At 43.0% G+C, this 22,013-nt stretch overlaps 1 protein-coding gene across 2 annotated transcripts in view; it reads left to right on the forward strand.

Annotated features, from left to right (window-relative positions):
- Nucleotides 1-2,502: 2,502 nt before the first annotated feature.
- LOC309824825 (CD302 antigen) overlaps nt 2,503-22,013 on the forward strand; it is a gene marked incomplete at its 3' end in the record, with an annotated part of 129,228 nt that continues 109,717 nt past the window's right edge. For both annotated transcript variants that reach the window (XM_082657998.1, XM_082657999.1), the window contains exons 1-4: nt 2,503-2,626; nt 8,186-8,557; nt 14,388-14,558; nt 17,227-17,391. In XM_082657998.1, coding sequence (XP_082514124.1) covers nt 2,533-2,626; nt 8,186-8,557; nt 14,388-14,558; nt 17,227-17,391 — 802 coding nt within the window. In that variant the 5' untranslated portion in view covers nt 2,503-2,532. The remainder of the gene's footprint in view (nt 2,627-8,185; nt 8,558-14,387; nt 14,559-17,226; nt 17,392-22,013) is intronic.

The following is a 22,013-nucleotide window of genomic DNA, read 5'->3' on the forward strand; positions in this document are numbered from 1 at the left end:
CAGAAAAAATAGCCGCAGGAGGTAGCACTACCAAGGGAACAGAATGTACCTTCTCCCGATGATTGGAATCCCGGAAGGTTAGAGACCGTCTTAGAAACATTTTATATAAAGTATGAGATTTGAGCAGGGCCTTAACTGGAAAGGTGGAACTAAGACAAGGATGGGGGAAAAGAGGAATTCTTGATAGGGGAAAATATAAACATATGGGCAGAGATAGGAAAAGGCAAGACATTTAGACAGGTTGCTTGAATCAAGGAGTGACATAGGAAAGTAATTAAAGACAAAGAGTGGGGTCATAGAGGGGCTTGCTTTATCTTACATGGAATTTTCTTCCTTCTTTGAAGGAATGGCCTTCCTTGAGACTCTCATGAAAGCCTTGGACCCCTCCTCATAAGAAAGAAAGAAAAGAAAAGAAAGAAAAGAAAAGAAAAGAAAAGAAAGAAAGAAAGAAAGAAAGAAAGAAAGAAAGAAAGAAAGAAAGAAAGAAAGAAAGAAAGAAAGGAAGAAGGGAGGGAGGGAGGGAAGGAAGGAAGGAAGGAAGGAAGAAAGAAAGAAAGGAAAGAGCATTCATAAAGCTGCATACAATTTCAGGGGTTCACAATCCCCCTGAACTCCCATTTAGGAACCCCTGCTATAAGCAAGTAGCACTGAAAGGGTGTGAGTGAAGGAAAGGCAGCACGTTTCAGACCATGTTTAGAAGCCTTCACTTTCCTGAGAGGCTAACAGCTGTTGGCAGTGAGGTTAATTGAGAAACTATTGCAATATAATGCAAGCCAGAGCTCATACCGCCCTAGGCTAAGGTAGCAGCTTTAGGCACTCATTAATTAAGTAAACTAATATTTATCGAGAGCTCACTCTGAGACAGGCCTGGTTCTATTAATGAAGAAAAAAAGATCACTGCTGTCAAGGAGCTCCAAGCTGGGCAGGATCAGAAAGGTAAGCAGCCACAGACGTCGAGGGAATCAGAGCAGTAGCAGATTGTCTTAACCAGAACTTGCCACTGCCCATTCCCTACAGAATTAAGTCAAAGTCTTTAATATCTTGTTCAAGGCATTTCACAAAATAGCCACATCTCACTTTTCTGCTGTCATTTCCACTTAGGCCTGCATGACAGCTTCTTTCAACACGCACCTGCACCCTGCAGGGTGGCCACACGGGACTCTTGACTATCTTCTGACACTGCTTTGCCTTTTCCTGCCTCTGTTCTGTCAGTATTTTCCTCCCACCAGCTGTGCCTGGTCAAATGCCTACCCATTACCCATGCTTCAAGGCCCATTTGAGGTGTTGCCTTCCTTGAATCTTTGTGGAGTCTCCCCATTCATTCTGCCCTGATTTACTGTGTGTGCCTCACTCTCCCCCAGTACTCAGTAAGCTGGAGAGGGCAGGGTGTCATCCTTTGATCTCATCCTGGGAAGTGCCCAGTTCCTGTGCTGACAGGTGCTCAATATATACACTGAACCGAAAGGCAGGGGCTTGGTGAGAGAACAGGGCCAAGGGAGCTTTGGAAGCCATCATCCAAGCCTTGGTGGTTGGCATCAGAAAAGGTAAACTTCCTATTCACCTCTTCCTGGAAGAATTCACCCTGTAGGGAGGGAGGGAGGCCATCCCCGGCACACACCATGCGCTCCGTAAATACGGGTTTAAAAATATAGGACATTCAGATCCAGGTAACTTAGATCACCCTGTTTATAATGATGGCGGTTCCCACAGGCTGAGGATAAATTCTACTCTCACAATTACCAGTTTTGGATGCAGACTTCCACATTTCTATTGGATTATTATTGTTGCTGTTTAATTATTAAGAAAAGAGCTTACTTGCAAAAGCCAAATGGTTATAAAGCCTAATCATCCTTGGAAGTATTATAGGGTCACTCGAATAGCTCTTGCTTTTAGTTCTTTAACAACTGTGGGTCGAACCTCATTGTGCCATTACCTCACCTTTGTTTGCACTATCAAAATACGCAAGACGTTGCCAAGGACGACTGAATTCTTTGGCTCGACCGCAGCTGTAACAGGATGGGTGCACATTTCCCTCTTTGGGGTACGAGGGGATGTGGGTGCCTTCCCAGGCCAACCGTGCAAAAGGAAGAAGTCTTGCCTGACTGAGGGGGGCTAGGCAGAAATCAAGGTCCTAAAATGAACACTCACCAGGGCAGTGCCAAGTGCCAGCAAGGGCCGCGTCTCCTCAACTTTACTGAAGAAGCGGCGGGCCGCAGGCCCCCCTCATCCGTTAGTCTGGGTGACGCTCTGCCCTCTGGCCTGACGCTCACCACCCGCCTCCTCGCGGGGCCGCCCTTCGCAGGTGCGCAGAGCTCCTTACGCATCGTCTTCCCGCCTTGTATCCGCACCGCCCCCCCCACGCCCTGGGACCGAGGACGTGCTGATCCGATTGGCCGAGGGCGGCAGGGGCGGGTCCGGACCACCGGGGGAAGCCAGGGGCCAAAGGCGCTGGCGGGGCTGACTGCGCGCAGCGGGAGTGGTGGGTGCTGAGTGCCCCCGAGGACTCGACTGACCCGCCCGAGCCGGCTCAGGATGAGGACGCGCTGGGCCACCCCTCTCCGTGCGGCGGAGCTGCTCGTGCTGCTCCTCCCGTGCTTCGGTCTGGTGGAGCCCTCTGACCGCTCAGGTAACCGCGGGCGCGTCCGCTCGCCGGCCGGCTAGGGACCTCGACGTTGCCAGGCCGTCTGACTTTCCTCAGTTCGGGTTAGGGCTGCGCTCCGGGGTCACGTCACCTCTGCTTTGCTAGGGGCTGGAGCCGGACAAGTGAGCCGAAGGGAGGTCCAGGGAGAAGCAGCTCCATTACCCCCCGGGGTCCCGGAGGAGGGCTGGGTGGGGCGTGGGAGCGCCGGGCTTTTCTCGTGCTGAGGGCGAGGAGTCCACCGTAGCGGAGGCACCCAGAGTCTTTTCAGAACGAGGCTCCCGCTCCTTCCTCGTCCTCTCTCCTCTAAAATCTTGCTTCCCTAGAGTATAGGGCTCCTTAACACCCCCCCCCCCAAGCCCCATCCCGCCCATCTCGCCCCTCCTTCGTCCCTTGGTCACCTTGGCCACTCAATGCCAAGAGGAGCTTTCCACCCACAGCGCCAGAATGAGTAACGATGCCCTGACTTCACTGCGCTCATGGTGCACATCAAAAAGCCATGTCTCCTCCGGTGACCATGGCCGTGACTCTGTTATGATGCCCTCCCCCAGTGCCTCGAGCAGCGAGCGTTTCTTCTACTTGGCTTATCAGCTCCAGACGACCGCCCCATGCCCTACCCCAGAGGCCGGTGGTCCCGCGGTGGAGCTCAGGTTGCTTGCCCGGAGACCTCCTGCCTGTCGCTTCAGAAGCAGGACCAGGATCGCTGATGCTCTGGGCAGTGCTTGCCGCACCAACCCCTTCGCAGCACCTGGAGTATGCTTTTACTTTCTCTTTTTGCCTTGGCCAAAGGTGCGCTGAGGATTTTGTTTCTTAGTCTGGCCGCTTAATAGGCAATCCATGAGCCGTCCCTACCTATCACTTCCGTCATCTTGTCTAGATGAGGAAGTGAAAGATGGTCGAGGGAGTTTTTGAAAAGCTTCAGTTTGCTTGTGGCATTTACTTTCTTTGCAGCTAAACTAAGTTACTATCTGAGTTATAGTTTGTTCAGCGTATGAGTGGCATCGTCTTATCTACATCCAGAACTTTTTAGTTGACCCTGTGCTGACTCACATTTCTGTGTTCTTTGATCCTCCATGTTGGAAACTACCTAAAGGCCTTTACTGCTGTGAGAAATTCTGTTCTGCCTGCCCCCTAATCCAGAGAGAAAATTTTCACCGCAGCGACTAACTATAGTCAAAACACTCTAGCCTTTCAATCACTATACTCTTGGTTTCCATCTACATTTGCTTTAGTCTTATCTGTTTTGTCTCCCCCATAGAACTCAAGACTTCCTTAATTTTTGCAGTCTCTGCAATCCCTGGCCTTTCTCATTAACCCAAAGCAAAGAGCACCAGCTTAACGCCATTCTTCCTGCACTAGGTCCTCGCAGGTATTTGTTTTCCTGCATCCTTCCCCACCTTGAGCAGCTGCTCTGATCAGCTTACACGCACCATCAGACCAGACTTGTGGCCCTATTAAGGGAAGCGCTGGAATTTTGAAACCCTAGCCACTTGGGTAGCTTGTTGGCAGTATGCCGGCTTCATGATGCTGGTGATGGCGTGCACTCCATCCCATGTACGCAGCTAGGTTTGCGCAGGTGGTCTCCATTGCTCAGACGCTGGAGGAGTACCTCTGTGTCCTTGGGCAAATGCCAATTGCTTAGTTAACTTTTTTTGCCTCCTTGGAGAGCCAGCAGCTTGAAGTAAACTCATTCTTCAGGGACTTCTGAGGTTCTCACCAGCCCACACCACCCAGTCTGAACCCCATGACTTTCTGACTGCTAGTACACTGATGTGGACCCAGGTGTCACTTCAGGACCTGTGTTTTGTTTGTTTGTTTTGGCTTTATTTATTTATTTTTGGCTGAGTTGGGTCTCCCCGCTGCTGCACGCAGGAGGACCTGTTTTTGAACTGGCAAATCCAGACTTCTGAGTCTCTCCTAGTGTACACTCTGTGCACACATGGTAGCAGCTCCACAAAATGCTTAGCAGTGTGGGCTGTGGAAGTTCCCCTGAAACTAAAAAAGCTGCAGTCTTCATCCTTCTTGCCTTCCCAAGCCATCTCTTCTCCATTTGTCTGTGGTTACAAAAAGTTGAGGTCCAACTTCTCTTTGGAATGTGCAGAACTCTTTGGTTTAGGGCTTGTAACAAAGGAGTTACTTCACAATCAGACAATAAGAAATAGTTTTCCTGTGATGGTCTAAAAATTCATTTTCAATTATGATAATGCTATGTAGCCATTTCCTCTCAAACACCAGTAAAATGTTTATATAAAACGAAACATTAAAAAGTGCTGCTAGAGGTGTTGAGGCTTCTTTTCATCAACCTCTGTCTTTTAGACTTGTCCCAATATTGTATTTGTAGGTAAATATTAAAATTCCATTTAGGGCCAGTATAAAGTGAACAAGATGCAATATAGGGCTATCAATAAAGAATCTGTTTTATAAATTGCTCTGCAATCACCTTTTCAAAGTGTAATACATTTCTGATATATGTCATAGACCCTTATTAAACAAATTTTCTAAATAAATTATTTTCACACCTTCTTAGTTCTTCTTCCCACTCTTCAACCTACCCTCCCAATAGGGTCACAAGACTGGGGCAGACTGAACGCTTCTTCTTAAGGGTAAAGAAAGATAGGGGAAAACATCATGAGTACAAGACTCTCCCTACGTTATGTATTATGTACGAATGCTTACACATACATCATGTATGAAGGCTAATAACAAGTTTCCTTAAATCATATCAATAATTAATGTATTTGCTAAGTGATCACTATAGGTGTCAAGCATTGATATTACATACTTGGTTAAAAGACAGATTTAGAATGAGGCAAGTATCTATAATCACAGATGTTTGCGATTAGGTAAGAAGCTTGGCAATTCCTATTCAATGTAGCTATTCCACACCTCTCCTGTAGTCTTTCAGAGGTCCTACAAGCTTGTTAAGTCCATGGGTGTCCTAAAAGTTAAACATACAGTAAATGGGAAAGGTTAAATTTTTTTTCTCTTCTAAAGAGTACTTATAAAGCAGCACTGTCACTTAAGTGCACATGCCCAATACAGATGGAATTCAAATGACCTAAAATTCTATTAGCATGACATAATAAAGTTGTGGACATCTGTTTAAGAACAATATGCAATGAACTTAGCACAGGCCTGTAAAGCCTACAAGGCTAGAAAAACTCAGTTAGTAGAAGCATAGGATGTTAGTACTGGAAGTGACTTAGATTTCTTATATCCACTGCTTTCATCTTACATTTGGAGATTAGAAGACCCTGAGGAGATTAATTGACTTCCCCAAGGTCTCCCAGCTAACCAATAGCAGAGGTAAGTCTTCAGTCTAGGACCCTAACTCCTTATTCCACTGCTCTTTCCACTATTCTAAGAGCTGTAGCTAATCCATTGCATTCTGCAAAGGCAACTTAGAAAATCTAGAAATCCAGATTGCAAAGGTAGGCAAAGCTGGGGTCAAAGGGCACAGAGCAAAGTGCCCAGGAAAGATTATAATGTGCAGAGAGATTATAGGGCAAGAGAGGGGACGGTTCCAGCAGGGGTGGCCACCGCCCACTCTCCTGCAGAAGCAGACTTCTTTTTTTCTGCGGTAATTCCTGATACTTTGGAACACAGGAGAGGTGAGAGGGAATAGGTTGGGAAAGAGGTACATCACAGTCTGATAATCTTCTAAAATAGTACATTTTCCTTTTTTTTGTTAACTATCCTTCCAAGCTGTGCCCATAAAATAGAGAATGGCAGAGTGATGTCAAAGAAGAGTGAGGGATGGAAGCTGCTATCCAAACAGATCTAGCTGCAACCCTAGGCAGTATTTTAAAATACCAATTTGAAAGCAGAAATAAAGTTTTAAAGGATTTTGTTCTTGTTCCTGTTGTTTCTCTTGGTGCTGCTACTGCTTTTTTTTTTTTTTCTTTTGCGGTACGCGGTCCTCTCACGGTTGTGGCCTCTCCCGTTGCGGAGCACAGGCTCCGGACGCGCAGGCTCAGCCGCCATGGCTCACGGGCCCAGCTGCTCCGCGGCATGTGGGATCTTCCTGGACCGGGGCACGAAGCCGTGTCCCCTGCATCGGCAGGCGGACTCTCAACCACTGCGCCACCAGGGAAGCCCCTGCTACTGCTATTTAAAACAAACAAAACTTCCGTCCAAAGTTCAAACTGGAATTGGACTTAATTTTATAGTTGTTATTTGCATGGTGAAATTTCCCCTCAAGGCCTTACTTAGTGTGAGAATTTTTAACTCTGCAAGCCTGTGAATTATTACTAGAAAAGGTGTTTAGTGTTAGTAAAACCACTGAATGTGAGGCTGGTATCAAAATCAGAGTGCCTTTTGAGAACTAAAATCTTACAGCTCCTTCTGCTGAACCCTTTGGTTCATTGACAAAGATTCCTTACGTTTGTCTAAACTATTTCAGCTCACCAACGTGAGGTTCTGTGCTATACCTTCAAAAAGTGTTTCTTTGTCGGAAAATGTTTCTTTGTAAAAGCACTGACCAAGTTGTTCAATTGTGGTTTTCTGTAACAGATGTGACTCTTGCTCCACAAACTCAGGCGTGCAAGAAGCAGTGTACTACTTTCTTTTCATAAAATCAAATTAAGTTTTGTTCTGAGGTCCCATTCTACCAGATTAACAGAAATTCAGTTTCTGTCACTACTGAGGTCTTCCCCAGCTCATGCAAAACTGCCAGGGAAGCATTCAGGGAGATCCCTCCCTTTGCCCTCAGCTCACACTGATTACTTCTGAGTTTCCCGTTGTCCAAACCTACTGGGTCTTGAATCCTGTGGCTCAGGTGATTTCTGGAGCTCAGGTTTGACCTTCCCGGGCGATCCAGGTGGTCAGTCCCCACATCCCCTCCCCAGGGGCATCCTGTCACCTTCCTGGAGGTTCAAGAGTGGAGCTTGTCATAGGTGCCCCTACCGTCAGAACCCAGGCCACCATTTCCTCTCATCCTTTTATCTCACTATTCTGCTTCTACCCTATTTCCTCTCAGACACATTAATGTTATATAACAATTTACCCTGCTGTAGTAGCCAAAGTGTAAGCAAGACAGAATTGCAGTCCTGAATAAGCTCAGGATATCTTTCATTGACTACAGGTCACTTATCTAAAGAAGATGAAAACTAAGGAGTTTCTTCATCTTACTAAATAAGGGGGAGAAATAGTTGAGTGAATGGCAATAACAAATATGCATACTATTCTAAGTGCTTTACATGTATGAGCTCATTGTATCCTCACATCTACCCTATGAAGTACTGTTTTACAAAGGAGGAAGCTGAGGCATAGCAGGTAAATAACATCCTGATCACATGGCCGGTAAGTAGCAGAGGCAAGCTAGAAACCCAGGCAGACTGGCTCCAGAGCCCATGCTCTTACACAACACTGAACTGCCTCTCTGGCTCTCACTGTCCTCCGACCTTGTGTAGAACATTACAGTTTATACAGCTTGGAGGGTCTTAACAGTCCAGGAGTGCTCAGACTCTCCTTAGCAAACAGGGGCCAGGGCATATCAACCACATAATTCAGAATCCTGAAATGTCTTTTCTGCCTGTCTTGTCTCAGGTAATGATTCATTCACCATCGTTAATGAAAACACAGGCAAGTGCATCACACCACTGAATGACTGGATAGTAGCAAAGGACTGTGATGAAACCAAGGACATGTTGTGGAAGTGGGTGTCCCAGCATCGACTCTTTCATTTGCAATCCCAGAAGTGCCTTGGCCTAGACATTACCAAACCCGTGGATACCTTGAGAATGTTCAGCTGTGACTCCAATGCCATGCTGTGGTGGAAATGTGAGCACCACTCTCTGTACGGAGCTGCCCAGTACAGGTTGACTCTGAAGGGTGGACATGCCATAGCAAGTACCAATTCATCTGACGTCTGGAAAAAAGGAGGCTCAGAGGAAAACCTCTGTGCCCAGCCTTACCATGGTGAGTACTGGAGAGGCACTTTGACTCACTTGCTGCTGTATTTGGTGAAAGTGGCCTTGAACATGTACCATTGACCACAAGGAGAGTCATACACTTGTGAGGGGAGTGAGCTGGTGTTTAGTTCCAGACGCCGATGTCAGTGCCATTTGCTTCCTTTAACAGGCAAGGCTAGGAGAGGTTAGGTGCCTTGTCAGAGGTCTTGCAGCCATTCTGTGGCACCCTGGGATTCGAAATCTCTCCGATGCCTGAGCATATGTACTTCCTATGATTACATCCTGAACTCCAGAGAAAAGGAAATGTTAGAGGAACAGGAAGTCCTCTACACAGGATAAAAGTCAAATGATCCAGTAAAGTTGAACCTATTCTAAGTTAAAAAAGAAGAAAGAGAAAGGAAAAAAAAAGGAAATGAATTTTTTCTTGTCTGCAGATTTGGATGTAATGGAAAAACTTTAAGAGTCTTGCGGGCTTTACTTTTATTTTTGGCATGGCTATCACACTTTGATGTTTGAATTTATGATTCAACATTTTAACAGTGGACTTTTTCCTCACTTCCTTCCAAAAATAAGTATATGAATACAGATCTTCCTCCACTAACAATGGGGTTATGTCCCTATAAACCCATCATAAGTTGAAAATATCATAAGTCAAAAATGAATTTAATACACTTCTAATGAACATCATAGCCTGGCCTACCTTAAATGTGCTCAGAACACTTACATTAGCCTACAGTTGGGAAAAATCATCTACCACAAAGCTTAGTTTAAAATAAAGGGTTGACTATCTCATGTAGTTTATTGAATACTGTACTGAAAGTGAAAAACAGAATGGTGTGTGTCAGTTGTTTACCTTCATGAGCATGTGGCTGACTGGGAGCTGTGACTGCTGCTGCCCAGCATCATGGGAGAGGATTGTACCATGTACTGAGAGCCCAGGGAAAGACCAAATTCAAAGTACGGTTTCCATGGAATGAGTCCCGCTTTCACACCATCACAAAGTCGAAAAATCATAAATCAAACCATCGTAAGTCTGAAACTGTCTCTGTTGCCTTTGGGGGAGCTGATCATGAACTTTGTTTTGAGTCTAGAGACTCAGTGATAACAAATTTCTGAGTTTAGAAAGAAAGAGTAGATTCATTTTTTAAACCTCTAAATGTAAATTACCCAAGCAAATCTTTTTTTCATTATGTTGCTCTAACTTACATCAAATGTTGGTGCATATATATATATATATATATATTTAATTATCTAAGTCATAACTATTGTCTGTGCTCTTCTTTGTACATTTACATAGCTTTACAGAGATTTTCCTCTTCTCTTAAGCTAAATTTGGCCTCCCATTCTTCTTGTTGTCTGCATAATTTTTTCTCCTAGGGGAACCTCTTTCTGTTTCCTAGTGAAGATGCAGCAGCTTCTGAGATGTCAGGTTCTGCTGTTACGGGAAATATTAGAGAATCAGAGATGGCATTTTCCTTTTCTTTAGTCCTCATCCCTTAAGTAGTTGAAAAGTCTGCTTCTGCTAGCCACCTTCCTCCTAACCTTAAAGAGCAACTGGGCTTCCCTGGTGGCGCAGTGGTTGAGAGTCCGCCTGCCGATGCAGGGGACACGGATTCGTGCCCCGGTCTGGGAAGATCCCACGTGCCGCGGAGCGGCTGGGCCCGTGAGCCATGGCCGCTGAGCCTGCGCGTCCGGAGCCTGTGCTCCGCAACGGGAGAGGCCACAACAGTGAGAGGCCCGCGTACCGCAAAAAAAAAAAAAAAAAAGAGCAACTGCTTTCTGGATACCACTTAATGGCAAGCTTAAATTTTGTGCTATAAAAGCCTTTCTGTAACTTGGCAGCTAAGAGAAAACATGGAACCAAACAAATTGCCTTTTGAACTGGATTTGACTTGTTTCCTTGTATTTGTTCAAGGATTAGAAAAGATAATTTTCTTGGCAGGGCTCTTTCTGTCCCCTGCTCCTAATTCTTTTGAGGGACATAGTTGTAATTATAAATTCCTCAGTCCCCAAAATGCCTTTATTTCAACGTAACTGGTTTTCTTTGTAATCCTATGTGTTTTATATTATGCATTTATAATATTCTGCTGAGAAGGGGGCTCGTGTGCTTCACATGGCTGCCAAAGTGATCAGTAGCACAGAAAAGATTAAGAACTCACCTAGGGGACTTCCATGGTGGCACAGTGGTCAAGAATTCGCCTGCCAATGCAGGGGACACGGGTTCGAGCCCTGGTCCAGGAAGATCCCACATGCCGTGGAGCAACTAAGCCTGTGCGCCACAACTACTGAGCCTGTGCTCTAGAGCCCGCAAACCACAACTACTGAGCCCACACACCTAGAGCCAATGAGAACAACAAGAGAAGCCACTGCAATGAGAACCCGTGCACCGCAATGAAGAGTAGCCCCTGCTCGCCACAACTAGAGGAAGCCCGTGCATAGCAACGATGACCCAACACAGACAAAAATAAAATTAATTAATTAAAAAACAAACAAAAGGAACCCACCTAGGATGTTACCCCAGAGAAAGCTAAACAGTGCTCACCAGCAACAGCCCATAGGCATAGAGTGTTTCTTGACCTTAGCAAATACAGTGTTTGGAACACTAAATTTCCAGATAAGAAACTTAAAAATTTCTAAGAAAAGATGCATGTAGTCCTGACTTATCAACACATACCTCGAGTTTTAACATGCACAGAGGCCAGGGCCAAACGTGCCTCTTCTTCATTCCTCTCCAGGTGACTTGTACCATCGAAGTTGCATATGTCAGAAATCTACAAGTCACTCTAGAGTTGCCTTGCTTTCTTCTCCCACCATTCAAATTCAATCAAATATTAAGTCCTGGCAATTCTACTCTTTTAAATTTATGCAGTCCCTTCCTGTTCTTGGGTTGTAGACTGCTGTCTTAAGTTAGGGACTTCCCCTAGGGCTGCTCTCTCAGACGCCTCATGTTGGTCCCTGCCCCCTCCTTCCTGTCTAATTGTACAGAATAAGAAAGATAAGATACCTGAGTTCAACAAAATGAAGTTCAAGGTAACCCAGCTTGTTACAGCAAAGCTAAGGCTCAAAACCAGCATTGTGTTCCCCAAATTTAGCTTCTTTTTTTTGGGCCTCTCACTGTTGTGGCCTCTCCCATTGCGGAGCACAGGCTCCGGACGCGCAGGCTCAGCGGCCATGGCTCATGGGCCCAGCTGCTCCGTGGCACGTGGGATCTTCCCGGACTGGGGCATGAAGCCGTGTCCCCTGCATCAGCAGGCGGACTCTCAACCACTGCGCCACCAGGGAAGGCCAAATTTAGCTTCTTTATTTCTCCCTTGGCTTTTGCTGTATAATTTCTTTTTTTATTACCTCTGATATAAGAACATTTATCTGTCGTTGTGTCCTGGGTTACCTCCCTCCCCAACCCCCATCCTGTGTGAGCCATGTTTCTCTCAGAGAAAAATTTTAGCTGTATAAATTTTATGAATAAATTGCTCTTGACTAGCATCCAGGTATGCATTTATATCATTAAGATATCTTGACCTCACTAGCAGTCTTCAAGTTTTGAATGTTTGGTGAATCATGCAGAGGAAGTAGACAGTGGAGGGGTGGCTGTAGAAGTGTCTAAATTCTGAGCAACTCAGAAGCCTGCCGAGCTCTCTAAACATTGAAACTGTTTTGTCTTGTGTTACCAAAGAGATTAATGTTAGTTTTCAGGACTTCCCTGGCAGTCCAGTGGTTAAGACTCTGTGCTCCCAATGCAGGGGGCACGGGTTCGATCCCTGGTCGGGGAACTAGATCCCGCATGCAGTGCCATGCGGCCAGAAAAAAAATGTTTTCTGTGTAAGCATCTCATCTCACAAATTTGTGCCTATCGTAGAATAAGCTGCTGTCTTAAGGCTGCCATCACCATAAATTCATACATTCAGAGAAGGTTCTTCTCAAGAAAGCCTGTGTCTCTGGGGAGACGCTTGGGACTTAAGAGGTCCAGTAGCATCGAACAATGTGCAAGAATAAAACTAACACAGTATTGTGAAGCAGTTATACCCCAATAAAGATCTATTTAAAAAAAGAACCCTTAGTGAGCAGTTAGCATAATTTAGCTGCTGCTCTTGTGGTGGTTGTTCCATGTTATCATTCTTTAAAGCATATTGTGAACAGGAGAGCGTTTTAATTGAAGCCCAGCTTTGAGCTATGACACTACCTTGGAACCTGAGAAAGCAGCCATTGGTGTCACAAGTTGTCCTTATATGTCAAGGACTCTAATCAGAGAGTCAGTTCTCATCCCTGGCACAGCTGAATGACTGAATGTTTCACTTAACTTTGCAAAAATGGGGATTTCACAAACAAGTGTAATACTTGCCCTACTGATCTTGTGGGCTTATGGGAAAGAACAAGTGAAAGTACTTTGTATTACAGAAACACAAGGTTTTACAAAAAACCCCCGATGGTTCTACAAATGATAGTCATTGTGCTCAGGGACTCTCCTTTTAAGTGCTGTAATTTGGGAAGAGAAATTGGTCATGAGCTATTGGGAGTTTTGGTATGGTTAAAAATAAAACATGCTAATAAGCAGAATCCTTATAAAATATAAGGTCAAATTACTCTTTAACAGAAGTACACTGTTCAAAACCATTTATATGTCAGAGGAAAACCCAATGTTCCTTAAAAGATTGTTTGCAAGTAAAAGCATCTAGATTACTCTTCCTTTTGCTGTACTGCTCCTTAATACATTCTGAACTGTCTAATTAAGTCTCACACTTAAGTTAAATGAACATTTGAGAATAATAAAGGATATGGAATCAAATTCTACCTTAAGCACACTTTCAAGCAAATCTATGAGACATTTTGAGGGACCCTAATAGCCTGGTAAATGATGCTAAGATCTGATTACTATGCTTTACCTAATAGTCATTATTTGATCTGGTAACAACCACGGTTTTAAACAAATTAAGGCTATGGAAAAAAGTGAGCGAGATAGTCACAGGGTTAGCTGTTCTATAAGACACCTCTCCAAAAGAACTGTTATCAACATAAGTATTTAGCACTTCCTCCAGCATTTCCAGACATATTTGAGGTTAGAATAATTTTTCAGTTCCTCTCTGTGTACCAGAGGAAATTGTTAAAAGGAAAAGCTAGTTCTGCTACCTTGCTGGTCACCAGCTGGTTCCATGACTGCCTAGCTGAAGCTGGTTCTTCTTTCAGAATCTGAATTACCATGTCCTGCCCTCTCCAAGAGACTGCTGAGAGACTCAGCAGCCCTTCGTCCTCCTTCCTCAAAACGCACAGCCTCAGTTCTACCACCAGACTGTAAACAACAGGGCTATTTGTGCATCTCTCTAACTGCACAGTTAGTTTCAAAGTCCACAACCAGCCTCAGTGATTCCAAGGTATTTTTCTAGCCTCACTCTTACTAAAGAAAATAGAGTGTAAGTTTAATCTCAAGCGGGGCACCCCTTCTGGTGAAGTACTCTGCTACCCACAGTAGTCCGTTGATCCTTACTGGGTAAAGCTGGAATCTTTTAGCTCTTCATCGCATCACAGTTAATGAAGCTTTACATGGATCATCTCATAGAATCTCATGAATAACCCTATGAGCCCCATATCATTATTCCTAATTTGCAAATGCAGAAACTGAGACTGATAGAGGTTGGAAAGCTTGCCCACAGACGCACAGATGATCAGTGGGGGAGCTGGCATCCATGCTCTGAATCTCCACACTGTGCAGCCCACCCAGATACTATATTCTCATACATGTGAAAACATAATCTTTGTTTCACAACAGTTTTAGAAATTAGTTAACTAAAGCTGATTATCCAGTTTTTAACTCTTCTTTCCTCTACTTTCTCCCCAACCCACAGAGATCTATACTAGAGATGGGAACTCCTATGGGAGACCTTGTGAATTTCCATTCTTAGTTAATGGGACCTGGCACCATGAGTGCATTCATGATGGAGATCGCAGTGGGCCATGGTGTGCAACCACCTTAAATTATGAATATGATCAAAAGTGGGGCATCTGCTTACAACCAGGTATGTATGGGCTGGTAAACTTCATATGTGGAAGGGAAAGGATACCATTCCTATGAGGCAAAAGGGAGAAGGAAGGGTCCATCGTGACTCAAAAATGACGAAAACAAATATCCTAGAGAAGGGGTATATATTTGAGGAAAGAGAGAGAAGTCGTGTGTAGCTAAGAACTTACTTTCAGAAGTAGGCCAGGAAGAAAATCAAGACAGAATGTTGTGATGGAAGACAAAGGATGAAGAAGTGTTCTATACCCCCAGATACCTTAGGAAGGGGAAATGGACCAGGCAGGAGCAGTCAGGAAATTGCTGTTGGCCTTTAATAGAGCAGTTTCCAAAAAACTAGTGTTCAAAGAAGATGGGTGATAGTGGACTGAGGAAGCTTCTTTTCAGATGATGGAGACCTAAGTATGTTTATGGCCTGAGTAAAGAGCAGCGAACAAGAGACAGATATCCCTATCCCTCTCAAAATTGGTGACGTTGTTCCTTCTGCTGTACCTGTACGTTGGTCAAAGCATTTTTTCTAGTTGCTTCTTACTTGAAGCAAACTCTTCAGGGTGTGCTAAAATATTCATTGTTCTTTAGAAAGAGAGACCAAAGCAGCAGCTGCGTCACTATCCGGTATATAACCGAGACATATTTTCTCGATAATCTGGTGAGAATTACAGGGGATCATGGTACCTGACATGTGATGGGTGCCTAAGAAATATTTTTTAATGGGCAATAAGTTAAAAGAATCTACAGTAAATAGAAAGGAAAAAGTTCCAGGCCTAAGTAGTAATAGTTATTACTTAAAGTAGTAATAGTTATTACCTGGCACTGCCGAGTGTCAGGTACTATTCTAAGCATTCAGCCTTTCTTAACTCATTTAATCCTCACACAGTTCTACAAAGTAGGTACCATTATTTAGCACCATTTTACAGATGAGCAACGTGAGGCACGGGGGAGTTAATTCATTTGCCTAAGGTCACATAGCTAATAAATTTCAGAGCTAGGATTCAAACCCAGGATATCTGGCTCTGAAGTCCTTGCCTCAAATAATTGTACTATCATGCCTTATTCAGTAGTCAGTCTGGTGGTATTAGTAATACCACCACCAGAGCTCAGTTCTCCTTAAGGGAAGCTGAGCTTCAAAATGCAGAGTCCTAAGCAACTTGAAGAAATTATATTGAGCCAATGGTTCTCAAACTTCAGGTTGCAACAGAATCACTTGGAGAGTTTGTTAAAATACAGATTTCTGGGGCCTTGGTTGATGAAATAGCCTGTCTGGGTCAGACCATATTTGTGTGGAGCCGGGGGGAGATCCCAGGATTCCTGACCCTTATTCCCCTGTGTATTTATCCCATTCTACCTTGCTGCCTTGACTGACATGTGTCTTGGTGCCTTTAGCCTACTTTGGATGGAAGGGGGGATTGTCAGTGCATTCATGTGACTCCCTTTCTACAGAAGAAGCAAGATTGTGAGTTTCTCAAACCTGAGAACTGCCAAACCACGGAGACTGTATTTTATAGCAAACACACTGCCCTCCTGCTGAAAGTTTCCAGATTTACAAGTGTTGGCCTTAGTGGTAACAAAGAACCTTTAGGCAATGCACTTGCAAATCCACCTATTTTGTTTTTACCAAATATCAGAACAACGTCTGTTGTTATTTAGGACATTCAGAAGTGGCTGAAGAAGCAGTGTATGCCATTCAGAAGATCAACACCACCAGACTTAGACAACAGTACTCTGGTTATAGCTTTGCCACAAACACCCCTATATCTTTGTTCCTATCTGTGAAATGAAGACATGACACAAAATGATCTCTAAGGGGCCTTCCAGCTTGAGAGTCCATAAGTTTGACTGGTTATGGGAGACCCTTTGGAAAAACCCCAAGTGAAACCTGGGATACGCTTGACATAAGTTATGTTGGTTTTTTCTCCTTGTTGGGAGCACATAGGAGGCTGTGAGTATATTTTTGAACTAGTTGTATCAAGACCTACAAATCTTGTCCCAGAAAGAGCTTGAAGGTTCTTCATCTGAAATTATACATGCTTTTTAGATATTTGTGAAAGAAAATGATGTTCACATGCGTATCTGTATGTTTATAAACACATATATGCACATATATATGTACATATAGATATACAATGCATGTATAATGTTAGTTATATAATATTTGTCATATATTAAATCATCTATTAAAATATTAAGGAGAAAATGGACTGAGTTTCCCAAATAAGCTATCACTAGGCTTTAAATCTTGGGTACTTAAGCAGCATGTCTAAACACACACACATGCATATCCAGTGGTTTCACTGCAGGCCATGAGCAAACCCCTCTGCAGTCTGCCACCATCTTTAAGTGAGCTCAGGGGTTGAGCACAGTTGAAGACTCCTACTTTGAGGCAGAGGGTAGGCATGGGCTAAAACATGGCATTGTAATTGATGGGGGTAAAGGGAGGGTAGAAGATAGGAGAGTGGAAGCTTTAGCCAGCCTAAGTCATTTCCTGTCCTATGACTTCAGTTTTTTTGTGTAACCAAAGAATCAAAACGTTGTCCAGTAGAACAATAACAGCCTCCATTTTAGCATATCCTAAGAGTATGCAAATTGAATGGCAGTATTTGTAAGCATTCTAAGTAATAGACAACATTGTGCCCTTACTTTATGATCACTAACGTATCTTTTTATCAAAGAAAATGGCTGTGAAGATAATTGGGAAAAGAAAGAGGAGATGGGAAGTTGCTACCAGTTTAACACTCAGGCAACTCTTTCTTGGAAAGAAGCTTATGTTTCATGTCAGAGTCAAGGAGCTGACTTACTGAGCATCAACAGTGCTGCTGAGTTAACTTATCTTACAGGTAGGTTTAAGTTGTGTGTGGTAGAGCAAATTGCTGCGATTGTAAAGGTGCTGTCTGCCTTCTGTTTTCGTATCTAGGTATGTTGTTTTCTGCATATATTTATCTTTTCTTGGGATTTAAACTTCAACACCAAAGCCCACAAGTAAAAAATACTGAATGTAATCCTATTCTGTCTATTGAAAATGCATCTCATGATAGAGACCAAGAGAGGTTAATATTCAGAAAACGAGGTGAGGTAGCAAGATTAAACTGCTACCTGAAGCCTAGGTGAAAGGATTTGAAGAAAGGTAAGCATTAAACTCTTTGAACGTTGAACGGTAGAGAACTTGAGGAAGGTGGAGAAGGTGGCTGAGTCAGAGTAGATCACCTCAGTAAAAAATCTTCACACTTGAATAAATGAGTTCAGTTCCACATCTGTAGATTCAACCAATCATAGATTGTATAGTTCTGTAGTATGTATTTAGTGAAAAAATCTGCATATAAGTGGACCTGCATAGTTCAAACCCATATTGTTCAGGGGTCAACTATAATTTAATCATCATTACAACACCGTAAGACAAGTATTTTTATCCCCACTTACAGATTGGGAATTGATGTTTAGAAATAATATACCCAACATCTCAGAGCTATGAAGTACCAGAATTGGGATTTGAATATCAACGTGTATAACTCCAGAGCCCTTGCTTTTTTACTATAGTACTTACTCCTCTTACATATCTTTTTTTTCTTTGTTTTCATCATTAAAAGTCTACTGGACTTTCACATTCCCACCAACAGTGTAAGAGGGTTCCCATTTCTCCACATCCTCTCCAGCATTTTTTATTTCTTGCCCTTTTGACAACAGCCATTCGAACAGGCATGAGGTGATGTCTCATTGTGGTTTTGATTTGAGTTTCCCTAATAACTAGCCATGTCGAACATCTTTTCATATGTATGTTGGCCATCTGTATGTCGTCTTTGGAAAAATGTCAATTCAGATCGTCTGCCCATTTTTCAATTGGGTTGTTTGTTTTTTGCTGTTGAAATGTATGAGTTCTTTGTATATTTTTAATATTAACCGTTATAGGATAAATGACATGCAAATATTTTCTCCCATTTGGTAGATTGTCTTTTTGTTTTGTTGATAGTTTCCTTTGCTGTGCAGAAGCTTTCAGTTTTATATAGGCCAGTTTATTTACTTTTGCTTTTGTTTCTCTTGCCTAAGGAAACATATCCAGAAACATTGCTAACACTGGTGTCAGAGAACACACTGCCTATGTTTTCTTTTAGGAATTTTATGGTTTTAGGTCTTACATTCAAGTCTTCAATCCATTTTTAGTTGATTTTTTTGTGTGGTACAAGATGGTGGTCTAGTTTCTTTCTTTTGTACATGGCTGTCCAGTTTTCCCAATACCATTTATTGAAGAGACTATCCTTCCTCCGTTGTATGTTCTTTGCCCCTTTGTTATAAATCAGTTGTCCATATATTCATGGCTTTATTTCTGGGCTCTCAATTCTGTTCTTTTGATCTATATGTCTGTTTTTCCTGCCAATACTCTACTGTTTTAATTACTATGGCTTTGTGGTAAAATTTGAAATCAGAGAGTGGCTACCTCCAGCTTTGTTCTTCTTTCTCAGGATTGCTTTGGTTATTTGGGGGTCTTTTGTGCCTCCAGGTAAATCTTGTTTATATAAAATTTTGTTCTATTCCTGTGAAAAACGTCATGGGGAGAACTTGAGAGTATTGTGTTAAGTGAAATTAGTCAGACGGATAAAGACAAATACTGTACGGTTCCACTCATGTGAAATATTTAAATAAATAAACGAACAACCCAAACCAAAAAAAAACAAACACATAGATACTGAGAACAGAGCAATGGTTATCAGAGGGGAAGCAGGGAGAGAAGTGGGTGAAATGGGTAAAAGGGGTCAACTGTGTAGTGATGGATGGAAACTAAAATTTGGTGGTGAGCACGCTGTAGTGTGTACACAAGTTGAAATATAATGTTGCGCACATGAAACTTCTGTAATGTTATAAACCTGTGTAACCTCAGAAAAAAGTCTGCTGGTCTTTTGTCATGCTTTTTGGCTTAAGCTTTATTCAGACCTCTTTCTTATAGTTTTAACCTTTTCCTGTGTTGTTCGGGACTTAAATAATCAGACGTCTTGAATAGAAATCTGTCAGAGAAGCATAATGGGCTAGTGTTTGGCAATGGAATTCTATTCCAGACCCCGCTGAAACCTTCCAAAAAATATTTTTGAGAGTAGACAGGACCAATACATTTAAGTCTCCCAAAATACTGACATTTGGAAACTGATAGCTTCAATGAAGGAAAAAGGTGTCAAAGTGTGACTATCAACACCATACCAAACAATCTAATGATGCATTTGGAGGAATAAATGTTGCAGGCTTCCTTTATGCATCAATTTTCTTTAATAACACATAAAAGTGAGATAATGTGTTGAAGGACCCAGTTTTCCCCTATCCCTGGCCAGACACTCCCCACATTTTTTGCATATCACTAATTTTAGAGGTACAGCCCTTTCTAGTGATCCAAGCTTCTCTTTCACTGTGAGTGTTCTTTAGGGTTATCAGTATGCCTAATTATGACTGCCGGTTTCCTAAGACCTAAGAAAGCTGTACTTTAACATCTGGAACATTTCTTGAAGTCCCTATTAATATTGTGTCCCTTCCCTGAAAACTACCATGTTAAACAGTGGGCTAGGAACAGTGGGGCCCACAAAAGTGAATCAGAGATTTTGTGATCAAAGTGCTTGATCTACTCAGGGAAATAAGAGTTATACATACACAGAAGATAGTGGAGAATGTTATTCCCAAAGGACCTCAGGGTTTCGCAGCTAGTAGTTAGGTGGGACTAGGGAATTTGCTGACAGAAATAAAGCAGAATCAGCTCTCTTGAAGATAAATCCCATGCAGTCTAAAAGAACTTTCTTTCTCTTTTGTGCCTGCCCTGCACCTAATTAGCTTGTTTCGATTTTGTTTTACTAATACAGGGACCTACGGTGGGGGATTTGGTTTCCTCAGCCTCGCTGGATTCTGTTTGAGAGTCTAATTTCCTATGGCTCTGGCCTTCCCGGGGACCTGTAACCACAGATTCAACCCCAGAGCTCAAAGGAGGACTGAGAGTCCCCAGAGCAGGAACAACACATTTCAATTCTTTCTAATTTATCTCTGGCCTCAGGAGCTGCTCACTTTGAACTACCTTGATAGTGACCCAAGGCTAGAACACTCCTAGGTCAGGGCCTCTGCTTGCTGTGGCCTTTCTGATGTTCATCCCAGATGCATGACCATTATCAGGCCCTGCAGTTTCTCATTGTGGGAAGAGGAATAGAAATAGAGGGTCATGTCGGAATAGGGGTGTTGGGAACAGTCAAGAATATCTAGCTTATTGGACTCGCCCATTTGATTAGATATAGGAACTTACGCTAGCAATCATCTGATTCTTGATGGCAAAGATGGGCATTGATAGAGTCTCAAATTGGTCAACGCCCTGCCAAACAATCTAATGATGCATTTGGAGGAAATGCATCATAGCTTTCCTTGCCTGGACTCTAGGAAGGGAAAAATCAAGCTCCAAATTGTCCAGGCCATATAAGAAATCCCTGCCCTTTGCATCTGCCCAACCAGGGCCCTTAAAATTTATCACACCCACCTGGCACGAGACACATAAAGAGCATTTGAATTTACCAACACAGTCACAATTTTAAAATCTTATGATTCTAGTGAAGAATAAGTCATCATCAATACAGATCACAAATAGAACATTGTGATGAAGTAAACAAGAGCCTGACACCCTCCAAACATCATTTCATTCCACTGTAAATGTGTACTTGTCATGTGCAGGTGAACAATAGGATTATTCATAGGAAGCAGTAGGATTATTCAGACTTCCTGCTGGGGGATATCTGGAAAGTCTTCATGGAAAAGAGGACATTGAACTTGGGATAGATGGGAAGGATTGGTCCTCTATAGTATCCCTGGTTAGAGATGAATGAAAGGAATTCTGAATGTCAAGGTATGGTTGAGTCTGGAGTACCATCAATATGTCATAGTTCCCAGGACTTCTTTAGGAATGCTGGAAAATCAATCACATTTACTAATGAAGAAAGATTTAGATTAGAGTAATTCCTCAAGGTCTTGCTATGCCAGTGCTGGCAGCCTTTGCTTATGCTAACAAGGTGAAAGAAAAGGATAAATCCAGAGTTCCCTTCAACATTCTCCTCAAGCCATCTACCCAAACATCCACCTTCTCCTTCCTTAGTAGAGAGAGTATCCTTATCATCTATCTCCTTGAGAAAAGTGAGGTGAACCCTTAGTTTGTCACCCTCACACTTACAAATTTATCTATATTGTTATTTCTCCAGCTCGTTCAAGGTTAACTACTTCCTCCAAGCTCATTGTATCCACATCAACTGTTTCTTCTATCTCTTATACTTTTATCGACACTCACTCTATTAACTCTTCCCCAGTAGGCTATAAACTTGTTTAAACTTCTACCATTAAAAATTTTTTCCCTAGACCCTGAGGCCCTGCCTCTATCTTTCACAGTGAAGCTCCTGGAAAGCACAGTGTATCCTTAAAATTCACTTTTTTTTTTTTTTTGCGGTACACGGGCCTCTCA

Source organism: Grampus griseus (assembly GCF_964374135.1).
Source record: "Grampus griseus genome assembly, chromosome: 7".
NCBI classification, from domain to species: Eukaryota; Metazoa; Chordata; class Mammalia; order Artiodactyla; family Delphinidae; genus Grampus; species Grampus griseus.